The sequence below is a fragment of the Manduca sexta genome, unplaced genomic scaffold, assembly GCF_014839805.1.
Source record: "Manduca sexta isolate Smith_Timp_Sample1 unplaced genomic scaffold, JHU_Msex_v1.0 HiC_scaffold_63, whole genome shotgun sequence".
Classification (NCBI taxonomy): domain Eukaryota; kingdom Metazoa; phylum Arthropoda; class Insecta; order Lepidoptera; family Sphingidae; genus Manduca; species Manduca sexta.
The window spans coordinates 268,747-295,585 of NW_023595440.1; the positions used below are offsets into that span (position 1 = coordinate 268,747).

Sequence of the window (26,839 nt, forward strand, 5' to 3'; positions counted from 1 at the left end):
ATCACAACGGCCCTATATCTACTCACTGCGAAGGCTGCCATGCCGTCAGCACTGAGAAACAGACTTGTTACCACAGCAATGCTCCGTCCTTAGATAAATAACGTCTATGAATAAAGGGGTTAATGTTTAAAACAAACGCTAATTGGTCTTGCAAGAGAGTTCCGTACCAACTTGTAGGCAAGTTATCATATCAAACTTGACAAACTTAACTTTGCCGTTGGATCCCTAGACACGTATATTGCACTAACCGCAAATAATAACTTTGTAATAATAAATTCGTTTTTTTTATTATTAAACTCCATAATTACGGTTTTCAGATTTTGTCCTTTGCATGTGCTGTAAGATATTGCTTCTTGTAAAATTTCGTAATTCTAGGTCAACGGAAACTAGCTATGGGTTTTGAAATCCTTGAAATCGGAAAATAAGATGGACGGTCATATTTATTGATCGCGTTGACTTACAATTTTGATTTTTTCACAGCTGAAGGAGACATTAAACCCAAGTTTATGATATAAATTTCAACTTGGTACCTCTACGCGATCTCGAGAAAAGGGGCAGAGACAGTCAACCAAGTGATCTTATAAACCATTGACCCCATGTGATCCAGGAGGACCCTCAGGAGTCCATGGGAGATTTGACGGGGGTCTATGTTAGTGTGACCAAAAATAGGAGTCCACAATTCAAAAGCAGGGGTTCAAGAAAATTTATCTGGTTTGATAGTAAAGTACTAAAGTGTGACTTCACCTATCTGTAGGCAGATAATATTGATAGAGGTTGTAAGGCATGGTGACCACAACATTACTGTCCAGTCGCCCATATCTGAGCGGTAGTTATAAGGGGCCGTTCAAGTATTACGTAACGTAATTAGGAGGAGAGGGGGGTGTTGTAACACGTTACGATGCGTTACAGGCGGCAGGGGGGTTCGTACAACGCGTTATGTAACATTGTTTTTTTTATTTTAAAACAATAACAAAAGTATTTTAGCGACTTCCCGGTACTTTACGTGACATAATAGGGAACCGGCCTATCTTTGATTTTGTACATTATTCTATATGTAATGGGTAATAATACGAAAAAGAAGCACTCCTGCGAAAACTGCATAAAACTTGGTTACAAAATGAGCGAGTAATTCATATTTAAAATATTGTAACGTGCAGAAGTGGGCGCGATGTGGGGATATCGCTTCATCTCTTTCTTTCGCACGCGTCGTAATTCCCGATGACGTCACATGTGGGTATTTCATCTCTTTTCTGTTTCTTGTTAATTATCCCTTACACCGAAATTCAAAAACTTATAACTTGTTGACTTTTTACCGGATTTTAATAATTCCGTCTGTATTATCACTACATAGTATAAAACAAAGTCGCTTTCTCTGTCCCTATGTGTGCTTAAATTTAAAACTACGCAACGGATTTTGATGCGTTTTTTTTTTAATAGATAGAGTGATTCAAGAAGAAGGTTTATATGTATAATAACATCCATTAAATAGTCAGCATTGCAGCCGTGCGTAGCCGGGGCGGGTCGCTAGTAATTTATAAAACGTAAATATACGGCGCGTTACATGGGGGAGGGGGGGGTGCTAAAAGTCTTCAAAAATTGCGTTACGTAATACTTGAACGGCCCCTAATACACTCTCTGCGAAACGAAAGGTCAACCTTAACCAGAAAAGTTTTGAAAGTGATCTATGAGAAGGAAAAGTTTGGGAACCTCTACTATAAACTATACAAGGTTTCTTTTAAGAATGGAGCTCTAGTCCAAAATCACGTAATCCAAAATCACCCAAATCAAGTAACTTTAAATTCGAAAATATGGAACCCTAGTCCAATATCCAATTGATCAAGTAACTTTAATTTCGATATATTCTACAGAGATCTTATTGTTACCCTCTGAATGCATCTCATAACATTAATTAAGATTATAAGTAAGTTTGAATATTCGATAGTAAACACATCGAGCATGAAAAAATATCGACAAACGACTAAATAACAAGCCTTATTTATCCAAAACGCAGCTTGTGTGGTCTCCAAAGAGTTGTAATATTATATAGAGCATTGGGAAGGTTTGTCATGCAAAAATATTGCGCTCATGCGATGGTCATTCAATCGAAAAATAGCAAAACACCTTTGGAAAATACTTCATATATTTTCCATATTGTGATTTGCACATTTTAAATGCACACACTAGCATATCTTTATATATAAAAATGAATCCCTTTTTCTCTTGGTCACGCCATCACGCGTGAACGGTTGGACCGATTTCACTAAATTTTTTTTGTGGCGTTTGTTATTGTCAGGAGAAGGTTCTTATGAAATAAAAAGTTCTAAAATTGCGCGGAAAAATAGAAAATTCAAGAAAACTTAACGGAAATATTAATTTTATATAACTGTCAATTGTTTGAAATAACTGTCAGCGATTGACAGAATGCGCGCTGCAAATTCATAGTTAAGACGGGACAACGTCTGTCGGGTCAGCTAGTAATGAATATTTTCACCAAAACACCTGGCTTTAGTTTTCTAAAATTTTGATAATTTTGTAGTGTAATGCGAATATGGCGTGTGGGTGTATTTCTGACTGAAAGTATGATGTTACCACTGCGACGAATTTTCTTAGAGTAGTAGTAGTGGCATTAGGGCGCATAAAATTAAAATTACTTTTTATTAATATTTATTTTGTTCGTTACACTTTTTTATTTTACATCTACGGCTCAAGTAACTTATTGTAGTGCTATTTCCAAGTAGATAAGTATGTGGTTTCATTTAGTAATGCAATGTCAAAATGGCCATGTATATGGCGGATCTTTTACTCGAGAAAACTCTCATGCAAGTGGAGCCGCGAGCAAAAGCTAGTGTATATCTGCCGAATATTCTTTCTGCTCGATGTGTATTCACCGAACTGATGCCGGCAAAGGCCGACATAACAACTGCGATTTAAATCTTTCACTAAATTACTAGTTTTTTTTAATGGCGTAGTTTTATTCAAGCTTAAGAACATTGAAATATTTTTTATAAAAAAAAAATGAATCCTAACATTAAAAAAAAATTATAACAATAATTTACTAATTCTAAATGTAATTTGTCCTAAATACTGTATAAGTTTATCCTATTTGAATTAAATTTTTCTAATGAGAACAATATTACAGAAAAAATGCATTACTAGTCTTATTAAAATTGATTAAATATTTAAAATTTTCATAAATTCCACATTTAGTATAGCAAAATTTAAAAAATCTATCCCCTAACTTTAAAGAATACTAAGTATTCGATTAAATATTCTACGCCAACATTCCAAACACTACCAACTGAGCAACTGTTGTTAATCGCAACCGCTATGCCGGCACCGTCACACCGACATCTCAATATCATCCCCAACTATCAAGTTACTGACCACCAAAACTTATAGAAAACCCTACGCCGCTATAATCGAGAAAAATCACACAAAATCTCACAGAACCGCGAAAAATCACGCGATATCACGCGAAATCACTCAGAACCGGGCGAAATCACACAGTACTGGGCGAAATCACACAGAACCGAGCGAAATCACTCCGAATCTGAATCGGTGTCGCCCGATTCCGATTCCGAACTGGACACCGGCTCGCATTTAATAAACTCTATTTCCGCGCGCGCCTTCCTCGGCCTGCCGCGTTTCTTCGGCACCTTCACCTCCTTACCATCATCCATGACCGTTTTCACCATCTGAGAGATCCTCTTCAACTGCTGCTGTTCATGCCTCAGCAAATGATTGTTCAAATACTTCTTCAACTTGAATTTCTTGCCGCACTGCTCGCATTCATGCTCGTAGTTACTTTCGTCAATTTCCACGTGCACTGAGTTGTTGTGACGCCTCAAGTAGTGCGCGTGCGCAAACTCCTTATCACACTTATCGCAGCGAAGCTTCGGCTTCGTCGGATGCACGATCTTCTTGTGCTTCTTCAAGCGTACAGCCGAATGGAAATATTTGTCGCATAGATCACATTTCACCTTCGAATCGGCCGACGAATGGACCTGCATATGCTCCTTCAGATATTGGTCATTTTTAAACTCCTTCAAGCACTCCGGGCAATTAACTTTCGACTCTAAAGGCGGGTGGATGTTCAACACATGTCGCTTCATATGGTGACGTGATTTGAACGTCATCGGGCAGAAGACACAAGGATGTCTTTCCACTGGCGCATGCTGGAGCTGCAAATGGCGATTCAAGTTCAAATGATTCTTGTACAATTTATGACAAATATGACATTTGTATTTGTCCTTATCTGTCCTATGGCATGATTCTAGATGGTACTTAAGTTTGTACGGAGCGTGGAACTCTTTGCCGCATTCATGACACTTGATCTCTGGAAGAGTGTTCGGATGAATTCGTTTCACGTGTAGATGTAAAGCTCTCCGTGTCCTGAACTCTTGGAGGCAAAACTGACAGTAACACTTCTCCATCTCTGAATAGTGTTTATTCATTCTGTGCATGTAGAGATAATGTTTGTTTTTAAATGTTTTCTCGCAAATATCACACATAACAGCGGACTCTTCGGAAGAATGCACCCTCGTAGTATGAAGGTAGAGGTTTTGGTAGTTTTTGAACTCTTTACTGCATTTAGGACAGATATATCTCTTAATCCTCTTTGGGAATAAGACCGGCTTCCAAGTGGCGAGAACTGATTCGTACATCTGACGTTGCTCTTCCGTCAGTATTTCACTGGTGACGCTTACGAATTTTATGACCTCCTCTTTTGGTTTTTTGAAGGGGTCCGCGTTGGCTGTACTCGGGTCAGCCATTGCTGGCTGGGCCTGTAAGCGAAAATATTATTGATTAGAATGTAATTTTTTTTACATTTTAAAAAGATGAGGACATCGATCGCCTGTTAGTAAAAAGCCGCACTAAGCTATATAAAAAGCACTATCAAAATTCGGTAATAAATCAACAAGATATAATGAAATCTAATGGTAGTAATAAAAGTCAAAAACGAAAAAGAGACGCAATGATATTTAGTGACGTCATCAGGCATTATGATGCGCGCGAAAGAGTCAGCATGCTATACCCACTAAGCATTCATTGCAATATTTGAAATATCAATTGCTGTCCCATCTGTTAAAAAAATATTGCAGATCTCGCAAATGGGCCTTTTCTTATTATTTACTAGCTTTCGCTCGCGGCTTCGCCCGCGTGAAGGACTTTTCCAGGATATTTTTTTAACTTACTGGATATACATATGGTTATATTATGACCAAATTACACAAAATCATTATAAATCGTACCCTATGTGTTATTCTGATGTATAACCAATATTACTGTAAAGTTTAATCTAAATCCGTTAAGTAGTTTTCTCGTTAAAGAGGAACAAACATACATAAATCATACATACAACCTTACAAACACTCGTATTTATAATATTAGTAGGACTATCACCTATAAAATAATTATCAAAATCGCACATAGTAAATAGTCTATTAAAAAGTACTATGTCGCAGTCCACCGAGCTTGACACTCTGAGACATAAGATGTTAAACTTTATAATATCAAACTGACTACAATTATCTCTACACATCTGTCTGCTTGGTACCAGATATACAGGGTCATTTTGACATTGCATTACTAAATGAAACCACATACTTATCTACTTGGAAATAACACTTTACAATAACTTGAGCCGTAGATGTAAAATAAAAAAGTGTAAGTTTTGAACTAAATAAATATTAATAAAAAGTAATTTTAATTATACGCGCACTAATGCCACTACTACTCTAAGAGAATTCGTCGCAGCGTCAACATCATACTTTCAGTCAGAAATATACCCACGCACACATCATATTCGCATTAAACTACAAAGTGATAAAAAAAATTGAAAACTAAAGCCAGGACTTTTGGTGAAAATATTAGTTACTAATGGATGGTTTTTGGCACAATGTCAGCGAAGGTGAAGACGAGTATGTGGTTTCATTTAGTAACGCAATGTCAAAATGACCCTGTAGATATTGCAGCCAGGGCCATAGCTAGGGGGGGGCATTGTGGGGCAATGCCCTACCTTAAAATAATAATACCCTACCTTAATAATGAACTAAATTGTACATTACTACTCAATGAAAATATATGGAGCAGTGGGTTGTTTTATTTTACTATTGGGAAGTTGGTCCCATAGTAAGGGTTATTTTTATTGATGGGTGAAATAACCTTTTTTTTTTTTTGGTCACGTTCACAAGTCTATACTAACAAAACCAAAAATCGATTGAGCAGATCAGATCTAGTAATATTTTAATTTCCTGCCCTGCTTGTAGCTGCCCTACCTTAAATTCAAATCTACTATGGCCCTGATTGCAGCAGAATAGAGAATACCCAAATGGAGTCTGGTGTATAAGAGACAAGAAGTGGCAATAATCTAGTTGGGAATGGAACGGACAGCTAAGACAAATATCTGTAGGTACAAAACCAAAATGCACTTCTGAATTTTTTATTATGTGCGAATTCTTTGTGAATTATGGCTTACTTTAACGGTGAAGGAAAAAATAGTAAGGAAACCTGCATACCTGAGAAGTTCTCTTTAGGAATTTTGAGGTTGTGTGAAGTTTACCAATCCGAACTAGGTCAGCGTGATGGACTAAGGCCTAATCTCTCTTAGTGGAGCAAAATAATTGATGAGTAAAACTGACTTGATCCTCGGAAAAATCTTAAAAAATGTCACAAAATAATTTTGTTTCTTATTTGTTTCGGGGAAACTACTGAAATCCTGTATTTTTTACCTATTTAAACATTTGTCCCTTATAGACTGAAAAAAAAATCTAGCACCCTTAATTGGTAACTATAGTGCATTTCAAATATGATGGTTTTTTAGGTTCACATCATGGTCATGTCTATCATCTCACTGGACTATGAGAGTGAAGGAACAGAGAATACAACTGTGTATTGCGCACACTCATGCACTATATCTCCTGTGTGGCTGATCTACGTTGTGTTTGGCCTTTGTGACCGAAATTCGGCTAGGAGGGATTCATTCTTACTTGTACTTGGCTAGTCTTTGATGTGAGTGCATTAGCTTATATAACTATTGAGACTATGTAAAAGACTTGGAAAAAAAATACAAAAGAAGTACTGAACAATTGATGACAAAAAAGAAAGCCCGGAGTTTCTTTCTGCCTTTCTTCTTTGGGTAGTCATCACTTAGGTAGCTAGTGAAAGGCTGGTAGGTTAGCTAGGTTAGGGCTCATGTCCTCACCGGTGAGGATCGCGACGCATTACCCTTCTATTTCCCCCTACTTGCCAGCCTGAGTTGGTTTCTTCGGTTTGTACCTTGTCTTTTGTATAAACTTTATCCCTAATTTAAAATGTCCATAGTTATATAAGTAATTTTAATTGTTGTTTAGAAATAATAATTATTCTTATTCTTTGTTTTGACGTATCATAAGGGCAACTTTGTTCGCCTACGTGATAAATAAAGTATTTTTTTTTTTTTTATTTTAGTCTCTGTTGAGATTAGCTACCACAGCTGAGGCTGGACTGTAATTTTTCACTGGCTTTTGTTACTGCACATTAAATGTGCACACATATTATCACTTATTGATCGTATCTTAACATGTAAAATCTGTACTCTTAAATCGCATGAATAACAATATGATTACTTAAAAAATTAGTAAAACATACGAAGCCGAAACTTGTAGAATTTAAACGGATTAAAATATTTAATAGCTGTTTTATAGCGGATCAGGTGGAACAAACTATGGAGAGGTTAGTGTAAAGACAAGATTTATATCATCACCTGAGATGTAGATACAGCTTGCAAATCCATGATTCTGATGAACAAAAACACGTCACAAATCACAATTTAGAAGACATTTTCGCTCTCCGGGGAGATTGTAACATGGCGCGATTTTACACGCTTTCGATCACAACACATGCACTTAAAATACGTTAAGGACTAAGAATAATGTAACACTATTGTTTAAATACCAGTAAATATCTCGTTTTGTAGTAATTTACAATTTTATTTCAGATTTTAATGACAATTCCGATGTCAATTGTCAGTTGGCATGTCAGACTGGTCCAGCCAGCACGTTTTGTTATTGATCTGTAAATTAGAGAATTCTTATAAGATAAATTGGAAATAAAAAGTTTTAGGTTTGATGATTGAATTAAAATTCTTGCATCAAATTAATATTTATGTTAGATAAATAAATGAAAACTGGTCTCTGGTTCTTATCATTCATATTATTATAAAATTATTCATAAAATACACATAGGAATTGTAATATTAATAAAAACACAGTTTTAAAAAGTATTAATGTAGTTTAATTAAAGGAGTATTTTTCCTCTAGCTTAATTTAATTACTTAAATAAATAAATATTATTTTGTTAACTAAAAATGCACAAATAAAACGCACACACATTAACAAATGGTTCTCAAGAACACCGACAGATGTCGCCAAACCAAAAAAATATTCAACTTTCCAAGATCTCGACCGATTTTCTCAAACTACTTTCTCATACATAATATATTTTCACACAAACAACGTATAAAACAAACAGTACCACGTGGGGTAGAGTGCGGTAACTATTAAAAACAGTGCTCTCTAATTGAATTAAATAAAAATGAGGGAAATAGTGCATTTGCAAGCCGGTCAGTGCGGTAATCAGATTGGCTCTAAGGTACGTTTGAATCTATTAATTTCTCGTCTCAATGCTGTCTATTAATAACTTTGCTCTACATAAAATGGCATTCATAGAAATTTCCTGAATGATTGTGAAAGTTTGAATTTAAGCCTGAAAATTGGTGGGTTCCAAACCATTTCATCGGCTCTGATGTCCTGAACTCAATGACGAGGTGATTCAATTTTCCAGCACACAAATTCGGCTTAGATTTTTATATATCTGACGTCAATATCTGAAATATTTAACCCAGAGATACATATACGTATAACGAAGTGACGAACTCAGACTATTTGTTGACCCGTGTGGAATTCGAACTTTAGACCAAGGGTCGACATTTTTGAAATTTCGAGTGTAAGCATTATTAATCGTTCGAAATAGACGTCATATTATATTACAACCGATTGTACTTAGGTACAGTCTGTCACAATAATAGCCGAACAAATACCAATAATAAGGTATACGTTTATAATGATAACTTTTTATTTGTAATTCAAAATAATATTTCGAAGACTTATATTTGAGAAAATAAAAATGTCTACCAGTCGAAACAGTTGGGATGTTTAAATATTTTTTATGTTATTTTGGGATTGTTTGATAGTAACTCCAGAATTTGAAATGGTTTTTTTTATTTACGCGAATGTCGAAATATCAAAATTAAATTGTGAGCATGAAAGATACAAAGCCTTTCAAACGTGGGGAGTAGAAATTACAGAAGCGATAAATACAAAACTAATATTATACCTATTTCTTGAATTCTTACTTAAATTATTTCCCTTTTTCGGTTAATAACTGCGAACATAAGATCCTGTATAGTTTTGGTATGACATGATGTACGACCCTAGCTTAGTTGGGCTGCCGAGACGATTGTCCGCAGGTTCAAAGTTTAAACCCAAACGCACCTCTAACTTTTCCAAAGTAATGTATGTATTCTTTGTGAATTATCGCTGGGTTTAACGATGAAGAAAAAAATCAAGAGCAACCTTGCATACCTGACAAACTCTCTATAAGAATTTTAAGGGGATGTGAAGTTCGCGCGCACCCTATTGGACCCCATTCTACTTATCATCAGGTGCAGATTTCATGCCCGTGACTGTTTGGAAAAAATGGCGCCAAGTGAAGAGTACACTGAGAAGAGTGTAGAGAAACGGAGAATTTCTGTGTTTTCCGGTATATGGAATCAAATCAAACAGCTCAAATGTTTGGACGTTTTCTATTTTATTCATGTCGCTTTACATCTCGCTTTCCAGTTGTGATGATAAAAAATAGCTTTTGTAGTTCGAATTTTTATCTCCCGGTTTGCTATGGGGGTAGAAGAATTAAATCTGCAAGTTTGTTTAGGATACTTAATCAAGTTATTTCGATTAAAAACCTAGCTACTGACCCAATTTCAAATATTTTCTATAGGACCAATCTGGAGGTATTCTTTCAAATAAAATAATAATTTTATAAATCAGTTAATAAATTTAGTTCTTAGGTAACAAATTATAAAAGCACATAGTAGTAACGCATAGGGTTAAGCAGACTGTGAATTGCCACTGCACGACTCTGGCATACTTCTCTCGCTTTCTTCGCCTTCATCAATTTTTTCATGCATTCCCGCCATTTTAGGGTGCTTTTGACCTTTTAAGGTTATAGCTTAAGGTCCATTTTTTATACATTTTGTTTCACCTTTAATCTGGGTAATTTCGTCGTATTAAATTTTAAAGGCCGAAATATCCATGCATATTAATTATTTTTACCTTTTTCTTTCAACTGCGAGAACTAATCACTAACTAGACGTGAATTTAAATTCTTTACTTGTCAATACTTGTTTAGTTACCCAGATTAAAGGTGAAACAAATGTATGAAAAATGGACCTTAAGCTATAACCTTAATAAGAATGTTATCTGACATTCGAAGGTTCAAAAACACATCGAATTATTAACATCCTTTTACAATCGGTTAATAAACAAAACTTAATACGTGTAACAAAGAAATCTAAGATTATATAGAGCGGACATTGGGTAGATTGTCATACAAAAATATTGCGCTCATGCGATGGTTCAATCTACTGTGAAATAGCAAAACAATGTAAAATACTTCATATTGTTCCCATATCGTGATTTGCACGTTTATACTGCGTATATTGGCATATTTTCTATATAAATATGTTTTTGTATTAGTCTCTAAGGACGCTGTGATATCTCGTCATACGGACATTTCAAATAAGACTACTTACCAATAGGGGACCGTCCTGCATTTGATTTTGTACATTATTCTATATGTAATGATTAATAATACGAAAAAGAAACCCTCCTGCGAAAACTGCATTCAAATTGGTTAAAAAATGAGCCAGTAATTCATATTTCAAATATTACTATGTGCCGAAGTGGGCGCGTTGTGGGGATATCGCTTCATCTCTTTCTTTCGCACGCGTCGGAATGCACGATGACGTCACACGTGGGTATTGCGCCTCTTTTCTGTTTCTCGTTACTTACCCTTCTACTGAAATTGAAAGACTTATAAATAATTCTTTCTGTGTTATAATTTATATAACGTAAATATTTGATAATAATAAAGAACAAAAATGAGTCCGGTCCCTTATTGTTAAAAACTTTTGGAGCAAATATTTCTGATGTCCAGTCTATAATTAAGTATATAGTTTAATGTCTTGCCGTGTGACTAATTTGTCGTGCTGTTAATAATCAATGCCTTTAGATAACTCGATATTCTGCGGTCTGCGGTCTACGATTGTGGTTTATCACTCTTATTAATGCGAAATAACTGTATTCATTATGCTATCTGTATGTTATAGAATATTAGGTGTTGGCGGCTCTCGCGCTTTATTTCATCGGTGTTAATTACCGCTTTCAAAAACTTAAAATATAATTTCTACCCAAATACTAAAGTATCATGTCAAAATTACTCTGTAGTATAGTACAGATAGATATGGAGGCCATTAATAAAGAATGTTTCGTCATAGACCTTACGAAACTGAAAGGAACGACATACTAATAAGCTAGAAACAGTTTGCTGCTACTAAACAACTTTGCTGCTGCTACCAAACACATTAATCTATATAGTTGGTTATAGACCGAACATTGGCCAAATTTTTGTTCCAAAAGATATTACCAATTGATAATAAGTCGTTGTCATATTTGAAATGTACGTGTGACAAGATGTCACAGCGTCCTTAGATATTAATACAAAAACATATTTACAGAAAATATGCTAATATTCGCATTAAAACGTGCAAATCACGATGTGGACACAATATAAAGTATTTTACATTGATGTTTTGCTGTTTCACGGTAGATTGAACCATCTCATTGTTTGTATAACAATTTTCCCAATGTCCGCTCTATGTATTATAACTCTTTCTCCCCATACACTGGTTATCAATTTTGGAGTCGGTGACTAATTAAAATTAAACATTATTTTCGTATATTTTTGAATGCAGAAATGTTATTAAGCATCAATTCCAATATTATTAACCAGTGTTTCTTAGGTAATATTACATTATTGGTTTTTGAATGCGGTTTAATTTTATGTTAAAAGTTTATATATTTCAAATCATTCTTCAAATCGTCTGTGCACTTCTGTATCTTACAAACATTCTGTTCTCTTCAAAAAATATAAAAAAAAGAACAGATTATTCATTAAAAAACATTGCAATTAAATTTATCAAATACAAATGTCAAACAAATAGAGATGAATTCAAGTTTTATACTTGTTAAGCTATTTATGATTCATTCAAACACATTGTAATATATCACGTATCACGTGAGTATGGTGCGAATTTAATCCATCGAGCGCATTGGATTCCTATCTCTTGATATCTTGCTATCCATTTTCACGTATTTGTTGTAGTTCTGGGAGATAATATCGGACGAGCATGGCATCGACACCACAGGACACTACCGCGGGGATAGCGAGCTACAACTGGAGAGGATTGGAGTTTACTACAACGAAGCTGCTGACGGTACGTACGAGTTCCAATCCCAGTTCTGTTTTATAAAGTAAGATGTTTTTATTACATACACGTTGTCCGAGCTCAATACTGGCAAGACGAAAGCAAGGTAATTGCCCGACATTCACTTAGTCAACCTCCAACCACTGTCGCGGCTAGTCGGCTTACTAAATTTTTGTATTTTTATAAATAAAATGCCTTCCTGTGGTTTTAGACGATGTACAAATTATATTCCAACTGGGAATGAAAAAAATGTTTCATTTAATACGTTAGTAATAAGTATACACTATTTAACTTATTTTTTAACTAATAAATGCATTTTATTCGACTGTCATGGCGATGGAACGGTCGACGCTCGGGCACAATCGGGTGCACTCGGGCCGTATCAATGCGAGCTGCTAGGGCTGTACAAGTATGTGACTATAGTAAATACTGCGCTGTTTTTATGTGCAATTTTGTTAGTGTCTGACGCGTCTATTTGTATAACGTCATTGTTTATGAAGGGTAATTTTACATTGCGTTAATGAACAAAGGATTATATGCAAGATAGGTGTTTGGTTTAATATAGCAACAATGTCAAAGTGACCCTGTACACTGTCTATTAAGGACGGGTCTCCTCTACCGTGAGAGTTTAGCCTACACGCTGTAATGCAAGCTAACTTCACATACCTGTATATTCATGATGTTAAAGCAAACCATAATTGAAAAGTAATGTTTGTAAACATTCACCCCCCCCCCCCGAGCAATTCTCGTGGTCTCCACACCGAATGCACGCGGGGACATTTGTCGCGGCCCTAGACACACAGTTAAGTGTGTCTATCTCATAATTGTAACAATAAATTAAGGCCTATGAGAGCTCGTGAACATTTCCTCACTGCGCCCATCCTAAGAAGGTTCCTTTTCCTTTCCCCACACTGCTGCGTATTACTTTCACAATCGTATAATGTAGGTAGATATTGTAACTTGACTTTTCGGATGACCAACCTCAGCCCGCCGTGACCATGAAGACTGCAAAATCTTCGAAACGTCGGGAGAAATAATATAGAAGCCGCGATAAAATCCGAAAAAAATATTTCAATACTGGGTGTTTCATAAAAGAACAAATGATACATTTCCTGTTACAAAAAATCCTAGAAAATTATACGCCGCCAGCGCCATCTATGTGAAAAATCGAAAAATTTTAGTTATTTTCTAAGGGAGCAAATTAGCGGGACATAAAGTAGCCTATATGTTAATGCAGCACATTGTCTATCTACGTGCCAAATTCCATCCAAATCCGTTCAATGGTATCTGAGTTTACTATTAACAAACATCCAAACATAAAAAAAAAAACTTTTTTACCAACCTTCTTATCCTACATATATACACATATATAGGATAAGATCTAGTATTTAATCAAACTTCGTATGAAAACTTTAATATTTAACTATGTCTTTGAGTTATCCGAATTCAAGATTAACATAATCAGAAAAGATAGCCTAGTTGGTTGTGGAACGGACTGCCGAGACGAATGTCCGCAAATTCAAATCTCAAACTTCACCTCACCTCTGACTTTTATAAAATTATGTGTGTATTCCTTGTGAATTATCGCTTGCTTTAACTGTGAACGAAAACATCGTGAAGAAACCTGTATACTTACTTGATAAATTCTCTATTTGAGTTTTGAGGCTATGTGAAGTCTACCCGCACTACAGCGTGGTGGACAAAGGCCTGATCCCTCTGAGTAGAGGAGGCCCATTAGTAGGACAGCTTATAATAATAATACAGGACTGATATATCAGGAATCCACAATGTGAAAAACATGGGTCAATTATCAGAACATTGAGATATTTTTTCTGGATCGTTTTCGGATTGTTTACTTCCAGGCAGGCGCTACGTACCCCGTGCTGTGTTGGTAGATCTGGAGCCTGGCACCATGGACGCCATCAGGTCTTCAACTTACGGCGCTCTGTTTCGCCCTGACAACTACGTGTTTGGACAGAGTGGAGCTGGTATGGTATACTATCTATTGTGTAGGAATATAAAGCTGTTGTAACTGTAAGGTTTGTCATAAAAAAAATATAGTAGAAACATTTTTATGTAATCTTTAATTTAAATGCCCTAAAAAGAGAAAAAATATCAAATTTTTGAATAAATATGTAAATATATTTCAAATTATATTACATATATTCATTTCTTTACAATGACTTTATGGAGTTTTTTACAAGTTGGGTGTCGGAGTGGGGCGTTCACTATTTGATACGTACCTCAATAATAATATGTAGTCTTCTATGCTATTCTTCTGTGAATTAATGTTATGTTCAAGGTAACAATTGGGCCAAAGGTCACTACACAGAAGGTGCTGAGTTAGTAGAGTCTGTGATGGATGTCGTGAGGAAGGAAGCGGAACCGTGCGACTGTCTCCAAGGTAAAGCTCTTAGCAATAGGATATTTGACTTATATTTATTTATAGCTTTTATAAATATGTACGTCGTATTCATTATAAAACAGAAGAAATCTTGAAATCTGTTGAGAAATCTACAAGTTATAAGCTATTGAAATTAGGTAATAATAGTGTCAAAAAACAGAAAACGGACAAAATACTTGCATGTGACGTCAGCGGTCAATACGCTGCGTGCGAAAGAAAAAGTTGGAATGATATCCTCACTCCATGGCCACTTCTGCACGAAGCAACATTTGAAATGTGTATCATCGCCTCATTTCTTAACGAATTTTAATGCTGTTTTCACAGAAGGCTTTCCTTGTACTAATTGCTGTTACATATTAAAAATGCACAAAATCATTTTAATCAATAAAAAATGCGTGACGTTCGCGTGTATTTTCTATCATACAAAATTTTTTTTTTTTTTACTAATTTTATGAGTCATTAAAAATTATATGTTACCTAGATTCAGCTCAGGGGAGGGTCATGGCCCCAATGACCTCCCCTTCCCCTGGATTTTCTAATAGGTCATATTAGTTTGAAAATCGTATTTATAATTCCTTGGCTACAGAGAACAATATATGAGCTGTTACTCCCTAGTCTCAGTAGTTCACCTGTTTATTATGTTTAACATTCGCGTAAACATTAAAAATCGCCGACGACGTTGTTTTGTCTCCGTTTCGTTCGCAGCTCGAAATGATATCAGGGGCCGTTTATGTAACGCACTTTTTGAAGATCTTTGAGCCTCCCACCCCCATATATAACGCGCCGTAACGTTTTTCTGCGCCCCCTCCATAAAAGTTACGTAACACTACATTGTCAATTTTTTTTTTATCTAACATTTACAATTACGTATGTTACGCAGTCGTTAAAATACCTTTGTTATTGTTTTAAAATAGAAAAACCAATGTTACGTAACAAGCTGTACGAAAACATCCCTGCCTGTAACGCATCGTAACGTTTTACAAGATACACCCCCCCCCCCCCCCAAATTGCGTTACGTAATACTTGAACGGCCCCTTAGATCTATCTGCTCAGTACTAGCCCGGAGTCTTTAATTTGTGCTCTATATACTGCCGTGTTAAGCTCAAAAGCGGTATTTTAAAAAATCTAAATCTTCATTTTCATGTCGTCAGATAGCTTAAAGAAATACCTACCCAATGAACTTATCTAAATAACGGTATCATGTTTAAAACTTGTTAAAATACCTTAAAAGAGTTTCTCTATCTCAGTTTGACATACAAAACTATATTTACAAAACTGTGATTATCTCGAAATAAGGTTTCCCTGACATACTTTTGCGCTTAGCACGAGTGTATAGCAATTGACATCACATCATGGGACGGACGGTGAAAACGAGCTGCCTTACACTTTTACGCCTTTGGGAATAAAACACGTAATATGTTTGTGTTTTCCTAACATTATACGTGTTTTTTGTCACTTTGCAGGGTTCCAACTCACACACTCACTGGGTGGAGGCACGGGCTCCGGTCTTGGCACCTTACTCCTCAGCAAGCTTCGAGAGGAGTACCCTGACCGCATCGTCAACACCTTCAGTGTCATGCCTTCGCCTAAAGTAAGTAATTGGTTATGCATGGCAACCCCAAATTAATGTATGGTACTTAAAAGTACTCAAACCTCTGATGGTCACAAATCCTTAAAAATACAGAATTGAATATCAATAAAAAAATGCCATAAGTTGTCCATTATTTTTTTCTTCATTGCTTTGAATGACGAGACGAGCTTGCCGTTCGTCTGATGGTAAGCGATACGACCGATAAACAGTAGAAACACCAACACATTGAATTACAAAGTATTGTTTATTATTCCACTGCGCCCGCCATCCTGAGACATGAGATGTTAATCATTATGTCCGGTAGTTACACTGGCTACAATGTTCAAACCGGAACACAACAGTGACTACACACTGCTTGATACAGACATTGCGGTACTACCTACCCAGGCGGACTCTCACCACCAGTAAATTTCAATAAGTTTTATTATCATCTAATTGTTATAAATACATGTCGTGTTTCAATTAACTCTAAGATTACCTCTCTGCCCCCAGGTCTCAGACACGGTGGTAGAACCCTACAACGCGACGCTCTCAGTTCACCAGCTGGTAGAGAACACGGACGAGACGTTCTGCATCGACAACGAGGCTTTGTATGACATCTGCTTCCGGACTCTACGCCTCGCCTCGCCTACTTACGGAGACCTGAACCATCTAGTGTCGGTAAATAGAGCTTAGTGTCGGTATTAGGGCCCGGTAGTGTCGGAATTAGGGCCCCACAATGTCGGTATTATGGCCCCGTGGTGTTGGTACTGGGCCCGTAGTGTCGGAATTAGGGCCCCGTAGTGTCGGAATTAGGGCCCCGCAGTGTCAGTATTAGGGCCCCGTGCTGTTGGTATTAGGTATCTTAATTTTCACACACACCACGTCTTTATCCCTGAAGCGGCAAGTTATTAGGGTGGGACCAGGGCACCCACTTTTTGCTAACTATATTCCATACCACAATGTGACAGGGGGCGAGCCTATCTACATAATCATGATATAATAATAATATCAGCCCTGTATTAACCGCCCCACTGACCTCTTCTACTACTGAGAGGAATTAGGCCTTAGTCCTAATACAGGGTTGATATTATTATTTATTATAATGTTTTTCGTTATAGGAATATACTTTGCGGTGGTTACCGATCCGGATTATGGTATATGAAAGACCAATCTAATAAAAGACCCTGTGTCACAAGTGAAAAGTTTTAATTTGACAGTATTAAACAGCTCACGTAGGTAGCACTCATTTTATATTTATTTGTGAGCATGGATAAGTGACTTTTGTATTTGGTCGGCTTATACATTTAAGTTTCCTTGCGGGATCGAATCAGAAATGAGGAGATCCGCAGGAGAACCTAATGTAACCGACATAGCCCATAGAGTTGCGAAACTTAAGTGGCAGTGGACAGGGCACATAGTTCGTAGAACTGATGGCCGTTGAGACGGAAAAGTTCGTGGCGACCACGAACCGGAAGACGCAGCGTAGGCCTCCCACGAGATGGACGACGATCTGGTGAGGGTCGCCGGAGTCCGATGGATGAGGGCGGCCCAGAACCAGTCCCTGTGGCGCTCAATGGGAGAGGCCTATGTCCAGCAGTGGACGATTCCCGGCTGAAATGATGATGATACATTGAAGTGATGAGTAGCATTCACTCAGTTGTGAAACAAACCCTTAATGTAATGATTTGTGTGCAGCTGACTATGTCCGGCGTGACCACGTGCTTGCGGTTCCCGGGACAGCTGAACGCGGACCTCAGGAAGCTTGCTGTCAACATGGTACCCTTCCCACGGCTGCACTTCTTCATGCCTGGTAATATCAGCCCTGTATTATATAATGTCCTACTGTTGGGCATGAGTTCTACCTTGCGATTGGGCATTACCTCCCTTCCCCTTTACCATATGTGGCGGTACAGTTAGTGCATACACCGCCATCTTGTCAACATCGCCGGAACTGCAAGAGGATCGATGTAGTGACACAACTGGAGTGATATCACACAGCAATCACGATAGATGGCGACATCAATCCTGAATTACGCTTGCACAATTTGCGCGACTTGCAGCATATATACCACCTCCGAATAAGAACCGTTGGATGGACCGCGGCCGGTCACAAACATCTGCCTGACTGGAAATCTTCCCCTTCCATAGAGGAACGCAACCATCTGTTCCTCTACAGTGGCATCTACCTTTACGCCGCTAAAGTGGTGACAACCTTGAAACCGCTACACCCCACTTCCCTCTACTCCCAATTCCATCCTTTCCACACCATTATGCCTTCCTCGTTCCTTCCCTTCCCTTGGCCCCCTGCAGTCGTTAAGTCGGGAGGAACCAGTGTACCGTTCGCAAGTTCCCCTCGGTGTAGACTGCAGGGTCAGCCCTTAAAAAAAAAAGATTGGGCATTACATGGATTATTTCAAGATTACTTCTAAACCCGATTTATAGCCACTACTAATACAATAAGTTAGAATAAGCCATTATTTGTTACATTGTTTTATATACTTTAATACTAATAATAAACTATACTTAACTAAAAGTAAGTAACTTCTGGCTGCCTTGTCCGTATTAGGAAATGTTCGGTTTAGAAGTAATCTTGAAACAACGGTTTCCCGTGATTTGGTATTACCTCCACGCACCTTAACTCCGTAAATACTTCAGATATCAGATTCTGCTAATCTGACGAGCTAACACCGCCTCGCAGAAACCTGACGACCTGAGTAACTTGATTTATCTTCTTCTATCTTCTCTATATTTACTTATAATAAATCTGTAGAGAGGTCAATTCTGTACATGAAATATATTTCCAAAATAACTATCAGGGGGTGATTAGGGATCGATACTGATGCCAAAAATGCAATTAGTAAAATTTTTGTCTGTCTGTCTGTCTGTCTGTATAACCGTTATAGAAACAAAAACTACTCGACGGATTTTAACGAAACTTGGTACAATTATTTGTCATACTCCTGTGCTGGTTATAGTATACTTTTCATCACGCTACAATTAATAGGAGCAGAGCAGTGAAGGGAAATGTTGGGAAAACGGGAGAAGTTACCCCGTTTTTAAGCTTCCGTCGCGTGTGCAACCTTAATGGTTAAAGCTACACAGAAATCATGTATGACGGAAATGTTCTCCTTAAAATTATGTAAAAATATCCCACGACAGCATATGTCTATCTTTTATGGTTGACTCACAATAACACGTGTAACTCCCGATAGCTTAGCAGTTCGAAGCTTTCTCATTATATTTGTCTACTCTTACGTTTATAACACTCTCAGTCATCCCTAATAAAAAAGTTAACATTATTAAATATTCCATAAAAAAGAATCATAGAAATCGGTAAAGAAACACCAAAGGTATACATGAAATACGCTAATAATAAGCCATCACGCGTGAATACTGAATCATGCTATAAGGATTATTTTTGTATATATATAAGGTCGCGAACGCACAGGCAGGCGGCTTGCTTGGCACCTAGAGGCTAGCGAATCACCTAGCGAGTAGCTTCGTAAAACGAACATTCTCGAACGTTCGCGACCGGCTCCATTTTTGAAGTCCGAAATCCACGCGGGCGAAGCTGCGAGCGGAAGCTAGTTAAATAATAATAATATAATTCGTTATTACACAACCAATAAAACATAATGAAAAAAAACGAATACAAATACAAGACATGGTTACATAATGGGTACTCTTATCTATATCTATACTATTATATAAAGCTGAAGAGTTTGTTTGTTTGTTTGTTTGTTTGTTTGTTTGAACGCGCTAATCTCAGGAACTACCGGTCCAAACTGAAAAATTCTTTTTGCGTTGGATAGCCCTTTGTTCGTGGAGTGCTATAGGCTATATATCATCACGCTATACCCAATAGGAGCGGAGCAGTAATGGCTAATCTCAGGAACTACCGATCCAAACTGAAAAATTCTTTTTGCGTTGGATAGCCCTTTGTTCGTGGAGTGCTATATGCTATAAGTATATCATCACGCTATACCCAATAGGAGCGGAGCAGTAATGACTAATCTCAGGAACTACCGGTTCGAACTAAAAAATTCTTTTTGTGTTGAATAGCCCTTTGTTTTTGGAGTGATCTAAGTTATATATCATCACGCTATGACCAATAGGAGCGGAGCAGTAATGAAACATGTTACAAACACGGGGACAATTTATTAGTTTTGAGAGCTTCCGTTGCGTGCGCTGCGTAAACGGTTAAAGTTATGCAACAATGATGTATGACGGGATTGTTCCTCTTAAAAAGTTGTAAAAATATATTATAAAACATAGTCCCCGCTGCATCTGTCTGCCTGAACGTGTTAAACTCAAAAACTACCCAACGTATTAAGATGAAATTTGGTATGGAGTCAGTTTGAGACCCTGGGAAGAACATAGGCTCCCGAGAAACCACTACTTTTATAACGGAAAACTTTAGCCTGAAAAACTTTATAACGCGGGCGGAGCCGCGGGCAAAAGCTAGTCTATATATAAAAGAAAGTGGTGTTAGTTACACTATTTATAACTCAAGAACGGCTGAACCGATTTGGCTGAAAATTGGTAGAGAGGAAGCTTAGAACCAGGAGACGGACATAGGATACTTTTTATCGCGTTCCCACGGGAACTGGACGTGACATAAGACGTGGTATAAGAAAGCAAAATTTCGTATGGAGATAGTATAAGACCCTGGGAAGGTTATAGGCTACTATCCCGGGAAAATATATAGTGGGACTTTTATCCCGGAAAACTCCGTCACGCGGCCGAAGCCGCGAGCAAAAGCTAGTAGTTAATAATAATAATAACTTAACTTTATTGCAACAAAAAGAACAAATAATAACATTACGAAATACGTAAACAGTAATCGGCATATCTGAGTTTAAGCATTACAATTATTGTCAGGGCTCCTCAAACTAGGCTATGCCTGTATCTTGAGAACCTATAATGAGAGCTAAAAACGATATCTTCTAGACAACATTTTAAGGTATTAGCTAATACGAACTTCCTCCAGGTTTCGCCCCCCTGACCGCCCGCAACTCGCAAGGCTACCGCGCGCTCACCGTTCCCGAGTTGACTCAACAGATGTTCAGCCCGATCAACATGATGGCCGCGTGCGATCCGCGACACGGCCGGTACCTCACCGTGGCAGCTATATTCAGGGGACGGATGTCCATGAAGGAAGTGGATGAGCAGATGCTCAGCGTGCAGGATAAGAACTCCAGGTGAGTTTGTGATTTCATTGGGTAATCTAACAGTAAGGTAAAGTAATAGCTAAATGTCGCTAGAGTAAACGCTGAGCGTCCCCGAGTTGACGCAGCAATTTTTCAGCTCATTCAGTCGCAAAACTAACCCCCTTATTCATAGACGTTATTTATCTAAGGACGGAGTAAAGCTATGATATCAAGTCTGTTTCTCAGTGCTGACATGGCAGCCTGCGCAGTGCGTAGACATAGGGTAAGTCTTTTCTCGCTTGAGCCCGAGTTTATGCAGAAAAAGGTGATCGTCAAAGCTACAAGCGTTCCCGAATGGCCGTAACGAAGGTTGCAAATAAATATTACGTTACAGTAAAATGTTTTCCTTTTTATTTGATTTTCTTTTTAAAATTTTAATATATAGCATATACTTATTGTTGAATGGGTACATTTATATTTGTTTAGGGTAACATTTGCTAATATGTAATTTAATTTGTTTTTGTGGCAACACGCCTCCACTTCCTCCTTCCTGTCACGGGCTGCCGGCGAGCAGCCACAATAATGTAGTTCTTTAAGTTTATGTTTAAGATATCAAATTAAATAACAGTGATCCGTCATAGTGGTTTTATTAACATGGTAGCAGAGCGTGGTTGCCTGCAAATACAAAGAAGAAAAGAAGATATTTTCGCAAATAAAGTGGAAACGTGCTATATATGCAATAAGCAAAAATGGCGTTTACTAAATGCAATGACGCAGTTATTCCAATATTCGACGGATCGGATTATAGTAGCTGGAAAATACGTATACTTAAGTTTTTGGAGTTTAAGAAATGTAAAGAGGTGCCATACGAATCAAAAATGATTCGGATGATGTTGCAAAGTGGGAAGAGATGGATATCCAGGCAACGAACTACATTTATAGTGCAATAAGCAACAAGCAACTCGAATATATATGCGACTTAGATTCCGCATGCAAAATATTGGCAAAATTTGATGAAATGTACCTGCAGAAATCATCGGCACTACAGATTATATGTCGCAACAATGTAGAAGCAATAAAATTATCGAACTATTCGCAAGTAAGTGTATTTTTGACGACTTTGAGAAATCAATAAATCAGTTAAAACAAGCCGGCGCGACGGTAAGTGAACAAGAAAAATTAAATTATATGTTAAAGGCCTTACCTCGTAATTACAGTCATATTGGAGATCTAATAGACGTTTTACCAGAAAAAGACAGAACTGTAGATTATTTGAAAAGTAAAATTATGTTAAAATCATTGGATAAAGAACCTGAAAAATGTAATGAACCATCACGCGACAACTCAAATGTTTTTAAAGCTCACACTAGTAGTTCTGCATCACCTAATAAAAACTTTAAATGTTTTACCTGTGGAAAACCTGGCCACATGCAAAGAGATTGTCGACACAGAAATGTTAACAGTGGTAGAGGAAATGGATTTATTAGATTTAATAATAATCGTGGACATCAACGTGGATCATATTATAATTCAAGAAATATTAGAGGAAGAACTTATAATAATAAATCCAGTAATGAGAGTGGTGGTAATAATTTCCTTGCAACTATTGAGAATAATAATGTTTCAACTTCAAGTAAAATATATAATATTGAGCAGTCTGGCCACTTAACTTGGTTATTAGATAGTGGTTGTACAGATCATATAATTAATACTGATGAGTACTATCATTCATGTGAAATATTACAACAACCTATTAAAGTAAAAAGTTGGTGATGGAAGAATATTAGAAGCTACAAAGGTCGGAAAAATACAAACTTATTTTATGGTCTATGGAAAAAGTCTGAAGTTGTTTTGAACAATGTTTTCTATGTCAAAGAGATGAAAGCAAATTTATTGAGCTATTCAAAGATTACAGACAATCATAAAATTGTTTCCAGGGGACGACAATCAAAAATATATAACGCCTATGGAACTATTATAGCTATAGCAGTGAAAGAAGATAGACTGTATAAATTAAAAGGTTATATAAATGCAAGTACATTACATGCTAATTTAGTGAAGAAATCAAGTATGACAGTGAAGGAGAAATTACATAGGATGCTTGGTCATATAAACTTTAACAATTTGAATACAATGTGTACAAGTGAATTATTGAAAGGATTACCAAAGGAGATTGAATGTAAGTACATGAAATGTGCTATATGTATTGAAAATAAAATGCATAACTTGCCATTTAAAAATAATAGAAAACGAGCACAGGATATATTAGAAATTGTACACACAGATTTAAATGGGCCACACAGAACTACAGGTTTTAATGGTGAAAAATATTTCTTAAGTTTTATAGATGACTATAGTAAGTTGGCAAAAGTTTATTGTATTCCGTCAAAAGATAAAGTATATAATTGTTTAATGCAGTATGTTAATGAGATACAAAATTTAACTGGGAAAAATATTAAAGAATTGAGATGTGATAATGGAAAGGAATACATTAATAAAAGAGTGTTTGACTTTGCAAGATCAAAGGGAATTATGATTAAATCTTGTCCGCCATATGTGCATGAATTAAATGGCACAGCAGAGAGGTTCAATAGATCAATAATGGATATGTCAAGATGTCTATTGGCAGAGGCAAAAGTGCATAAAAGATTTTGGCCTGAAGTGGTTATGGCCGCAGCTTATTTAAAGAATAGAACATTAACAAATGGCACTATAGAAAGGAAGACGCCTTATGAGATATTTTTCAAACAAAGGCCAAGCATTGAAAATTTAAGGATATATGGAAGTAAAGTATTTGTTAGAACACCAGAGGAAAAGAGAAAATGTAAATGGGACAGGAAAGCCGAGCTTGGCATACTAATGGGCTATACAGATGTTGGATATAGAGTATTAATAAACAATAGAATAGTTGTAGCAAGACATTGTGATATAATTGAAGATGATGTAATGTGTATTGGTCTCGATGATAATAGAGAAGAGAAAATGATAAAAGTAATAGCCAGCCGAATAAATTGGAAGAGAAAATTATAGAAGAGAAGAAAGAGACTAATGCAGAAGAAAATAATGAGAAAATTAATGAAGATTTGAATGCTGAAACAAATGAAAGTTATGATGATAATAAAGTAATTGAAACAAGAAATCGGCGTAAAATCAAGCCACCAACTCGGTTTGATGAAGAATTTGGTTATTATTGTATAACTGTTAACTATTGTGATGCTATGATTCCAGATAATTTTCAGGAGGCAATAACTAGCGATGAAGCAAAAGAATGGACTGAGGCTATGAATCGTGAGATGAACAGTTTGGCAAAAAATGAGACCTGGAGACTCGTAAGTAAAACCAGCAGACAAACAGCCTTTAGATGTGAAATGGATATACAGAAAGAAAGCCGAAAATAAATTTAAAGCTAGGTTAGTAGTAAGAGGTTTTCAACAAAAAGATTTTATTGATGATATATATTCACCCGTTGCTAAAATGCAAACTTTAAAATTGTTATTGTCTTATTGTTGTCAAAATAATCTTAATATACATCAGATGGATGTTGAAACTGCTTTTTTAAATGGTAAAATTTTATCTGAAGTTTATGTAAACCAGCCAATTGGTTATGATGATGGCACTGATAGAGTTTATAAATTAAATAAAACATTATATGGTTTAAAAGAAAGCCCTCGGGCTTGGTATGAATGTGTCAATAAGTTTTTAACTAGTCTTGGATTTCAGAGAAGTAAATATGACTTTTGTTTATATTTTAAATTGGATACTAATGTGAGTGTATACATTTTGTTATATGTTGATGATTTGTTAATATGTTGTAAAGATGAAAAGGTAATGAGTAATATTAAAACAAACTGTTAAGTAAATTTACTATGAAGGATATGGGTAAAGTTAAAGAATACATTGGAATACATATTGATTATGATTATAAAAGAATAAGACCATGACACTGGAGTCAGGTATCATATATAGAATCATTAGCTAAGCGTTATAATATAATAAATACAAAGTTATATACTACACCAATGGAAGTAAATCTTAAACTAGAAAACTGTAATATAAATGAGAATGTAAAATATAGAAATTTAATTGGAGCACTTTTATATATTAGTTCAGGTACAAGACCAGATATATCGTTCAGTGTTAATTATTTGAGTAGATTCCAAAATTGCTATAATGAGACACATTTTAAATATGCTTCTGAGTACTTAAATATCTTTACTTAACAAAACATATAAAATTAATTTATAACATGAATATAAATTCTGATATGTTAGATTGTTATGTAGATGCAGATTTTGCAGGAGATATTGTCAGTAGGAAATCAACAACAGGATTTGTAATTAGACTGTTTGGGAATGTAATATTTTGGAAATCAAAGAAACAAAATTGTGTAACAAAGTCATCTACATTTGCTGAATACATTGCGCTGTCAGAAGCTGTTACTGAAATTAAATTTATAGTTTGTTTAATTAATGAGATTTGTCAGAAAGATTGTAAACCTGTAAAATATATGAAGATAATATTGGAGCTCAAATTATTGCTAAATACGGAAATTTCACAAAAAATTCAAAACATATTGAAGTTCATTATCATTTTGTTCATGAAAGTGTTAAAATTGGTTTAATTGATGTTATAAAAATTGCATCTGATCAAAATATAGCTGACATTTTAACAAAACCATTGGGAAGTAATAAATTTAATAAATTTAGAGATATGTTAAAGTTGTTGTAAAAGTAATTTATCTTTCAGATGGATATTATGTTGAGATAAATATTGGTTTAAATTGTTTAATTAAAAGATGATAATTGTAATATAAAAAAAAAAAAAAGTTACAATTAATATGTTATACTGAAGGTAATGTTTATAGAGCTATTGTCTTGATATGAGTAGTGTATGATATGATTTAGTTAAAATATAAATGTAAGGAGGCATGTTGAATGGGTACATTTATATTTGTTTAGGGTAACATTTGTTAATATGTAATTTAATTTGTTTTGTGGCAACACGCCTCCACTTCACTCCTTCCTGTCACGGGCTGCCGGCGAGCAGCCACAATAATGTAGTTCTTTAAGTTTATGTTTAAGATATCAAATTAAATAACAGTGATCCGTCATAGTGGTTTTATTAAC

The 26,839-nt window shown here is 36.1% G+C and overlaps 2 protein-coding genes across 5 annotated transcripts in view; one reads left to right on the forward strand and one right to left on the reverse strand.

Moving 5' to 3' along the window:
- Positions 1 to 2,639: 2,639 nt before the first annotated feature.
- On the reverse strand, positions 2,640 to 8,031 carry LOC115455037 (zinc finger protein 58-like). The gene is made up of 2 exons (XM_037447161.1): positions 7,745 to 8,031; positions 2,640 to 4,784 (listed from the first exon to the last, which is right to left on the reverse strand). The coding sequence occupies exons 1-2, from the start codon at positions 7,772 to 7,774 to the stop codon at positions 3,540 to 3,542; spliced, it is 1,275 nt and encodes a 424-aa protein (XP_037303058.1). The 5' UTR covers positions 7,775 to 8,031; the 3' UTR covers positions 2,640 to 3,539.
- Positions 8,032 to 8,424: 393 nt separating this feature from the next.
- The window catches only part of LOC115453668 (tubulin beta chain), a 32,859-nt gene continuing 14,444 nt past the window's right edge, over positions 8,425 to 26,839 (forward strand). The window contains exons 1-8 of one of the 4 annotated variants that reach the window (XM_037447145.1): positions 8,425 to 8,631; positions 12,484 to 12,595; positions 14,449 to 14,574; positions 14,889 to 14,990; positions 16,454 to 16,581; positions 17,074 to 17,241; positions 18,259 to 18,373; positions 21,554 to 21,764. In XM_037447145.1, the coding sequence (XP_037303042.1) occupies positions 8,575 to 8,631; positions 12,484 to 12,595; positions 14,449 to 14,574; positions 14,889 to 14,990; positions 16,454 to 16,581; positions 17,074 to 17,241; positions 18,259 to 18,373; positions 21,554 to 21,764 (1,019 nt within the window). In that variant the 5' untranslated portion in view covers positions 8,425 to 8,574. Of the gene's footprint in view, positions 8,632 to 8,720; positions 8,807 to 12,483; positions 12,596 to 14,448; positions 14,575 to 14,888; positions 14,991 to 16,453; positions 16,582 to 17,073; positions 17,242 to 18,258; positions 18,374 to 21,553; positions 21,765 to 26,839 lie in introns of those variants that run through there. The other 3 variants (XM_037447148.1, XM_037447144.1, XM_037447147.1) reach the window with 3 other exon arrangements.

Bases quoted from the DNA above. Each gene is read 5' to 3' on its own strand.
- LOC115455037 (XM_037447161.1), bottom strand. From the start codon at position 7,774: ATGGATTTGCAAGCTGTATCTACATCTCAG. The intron at 4,785-7,744 runs GTGATGATATAA...TTTCGCTTACAG, and splicing joins AAGCTGTATCTACATCTCAG to GCCCAGCCAGCAATGGCTGA.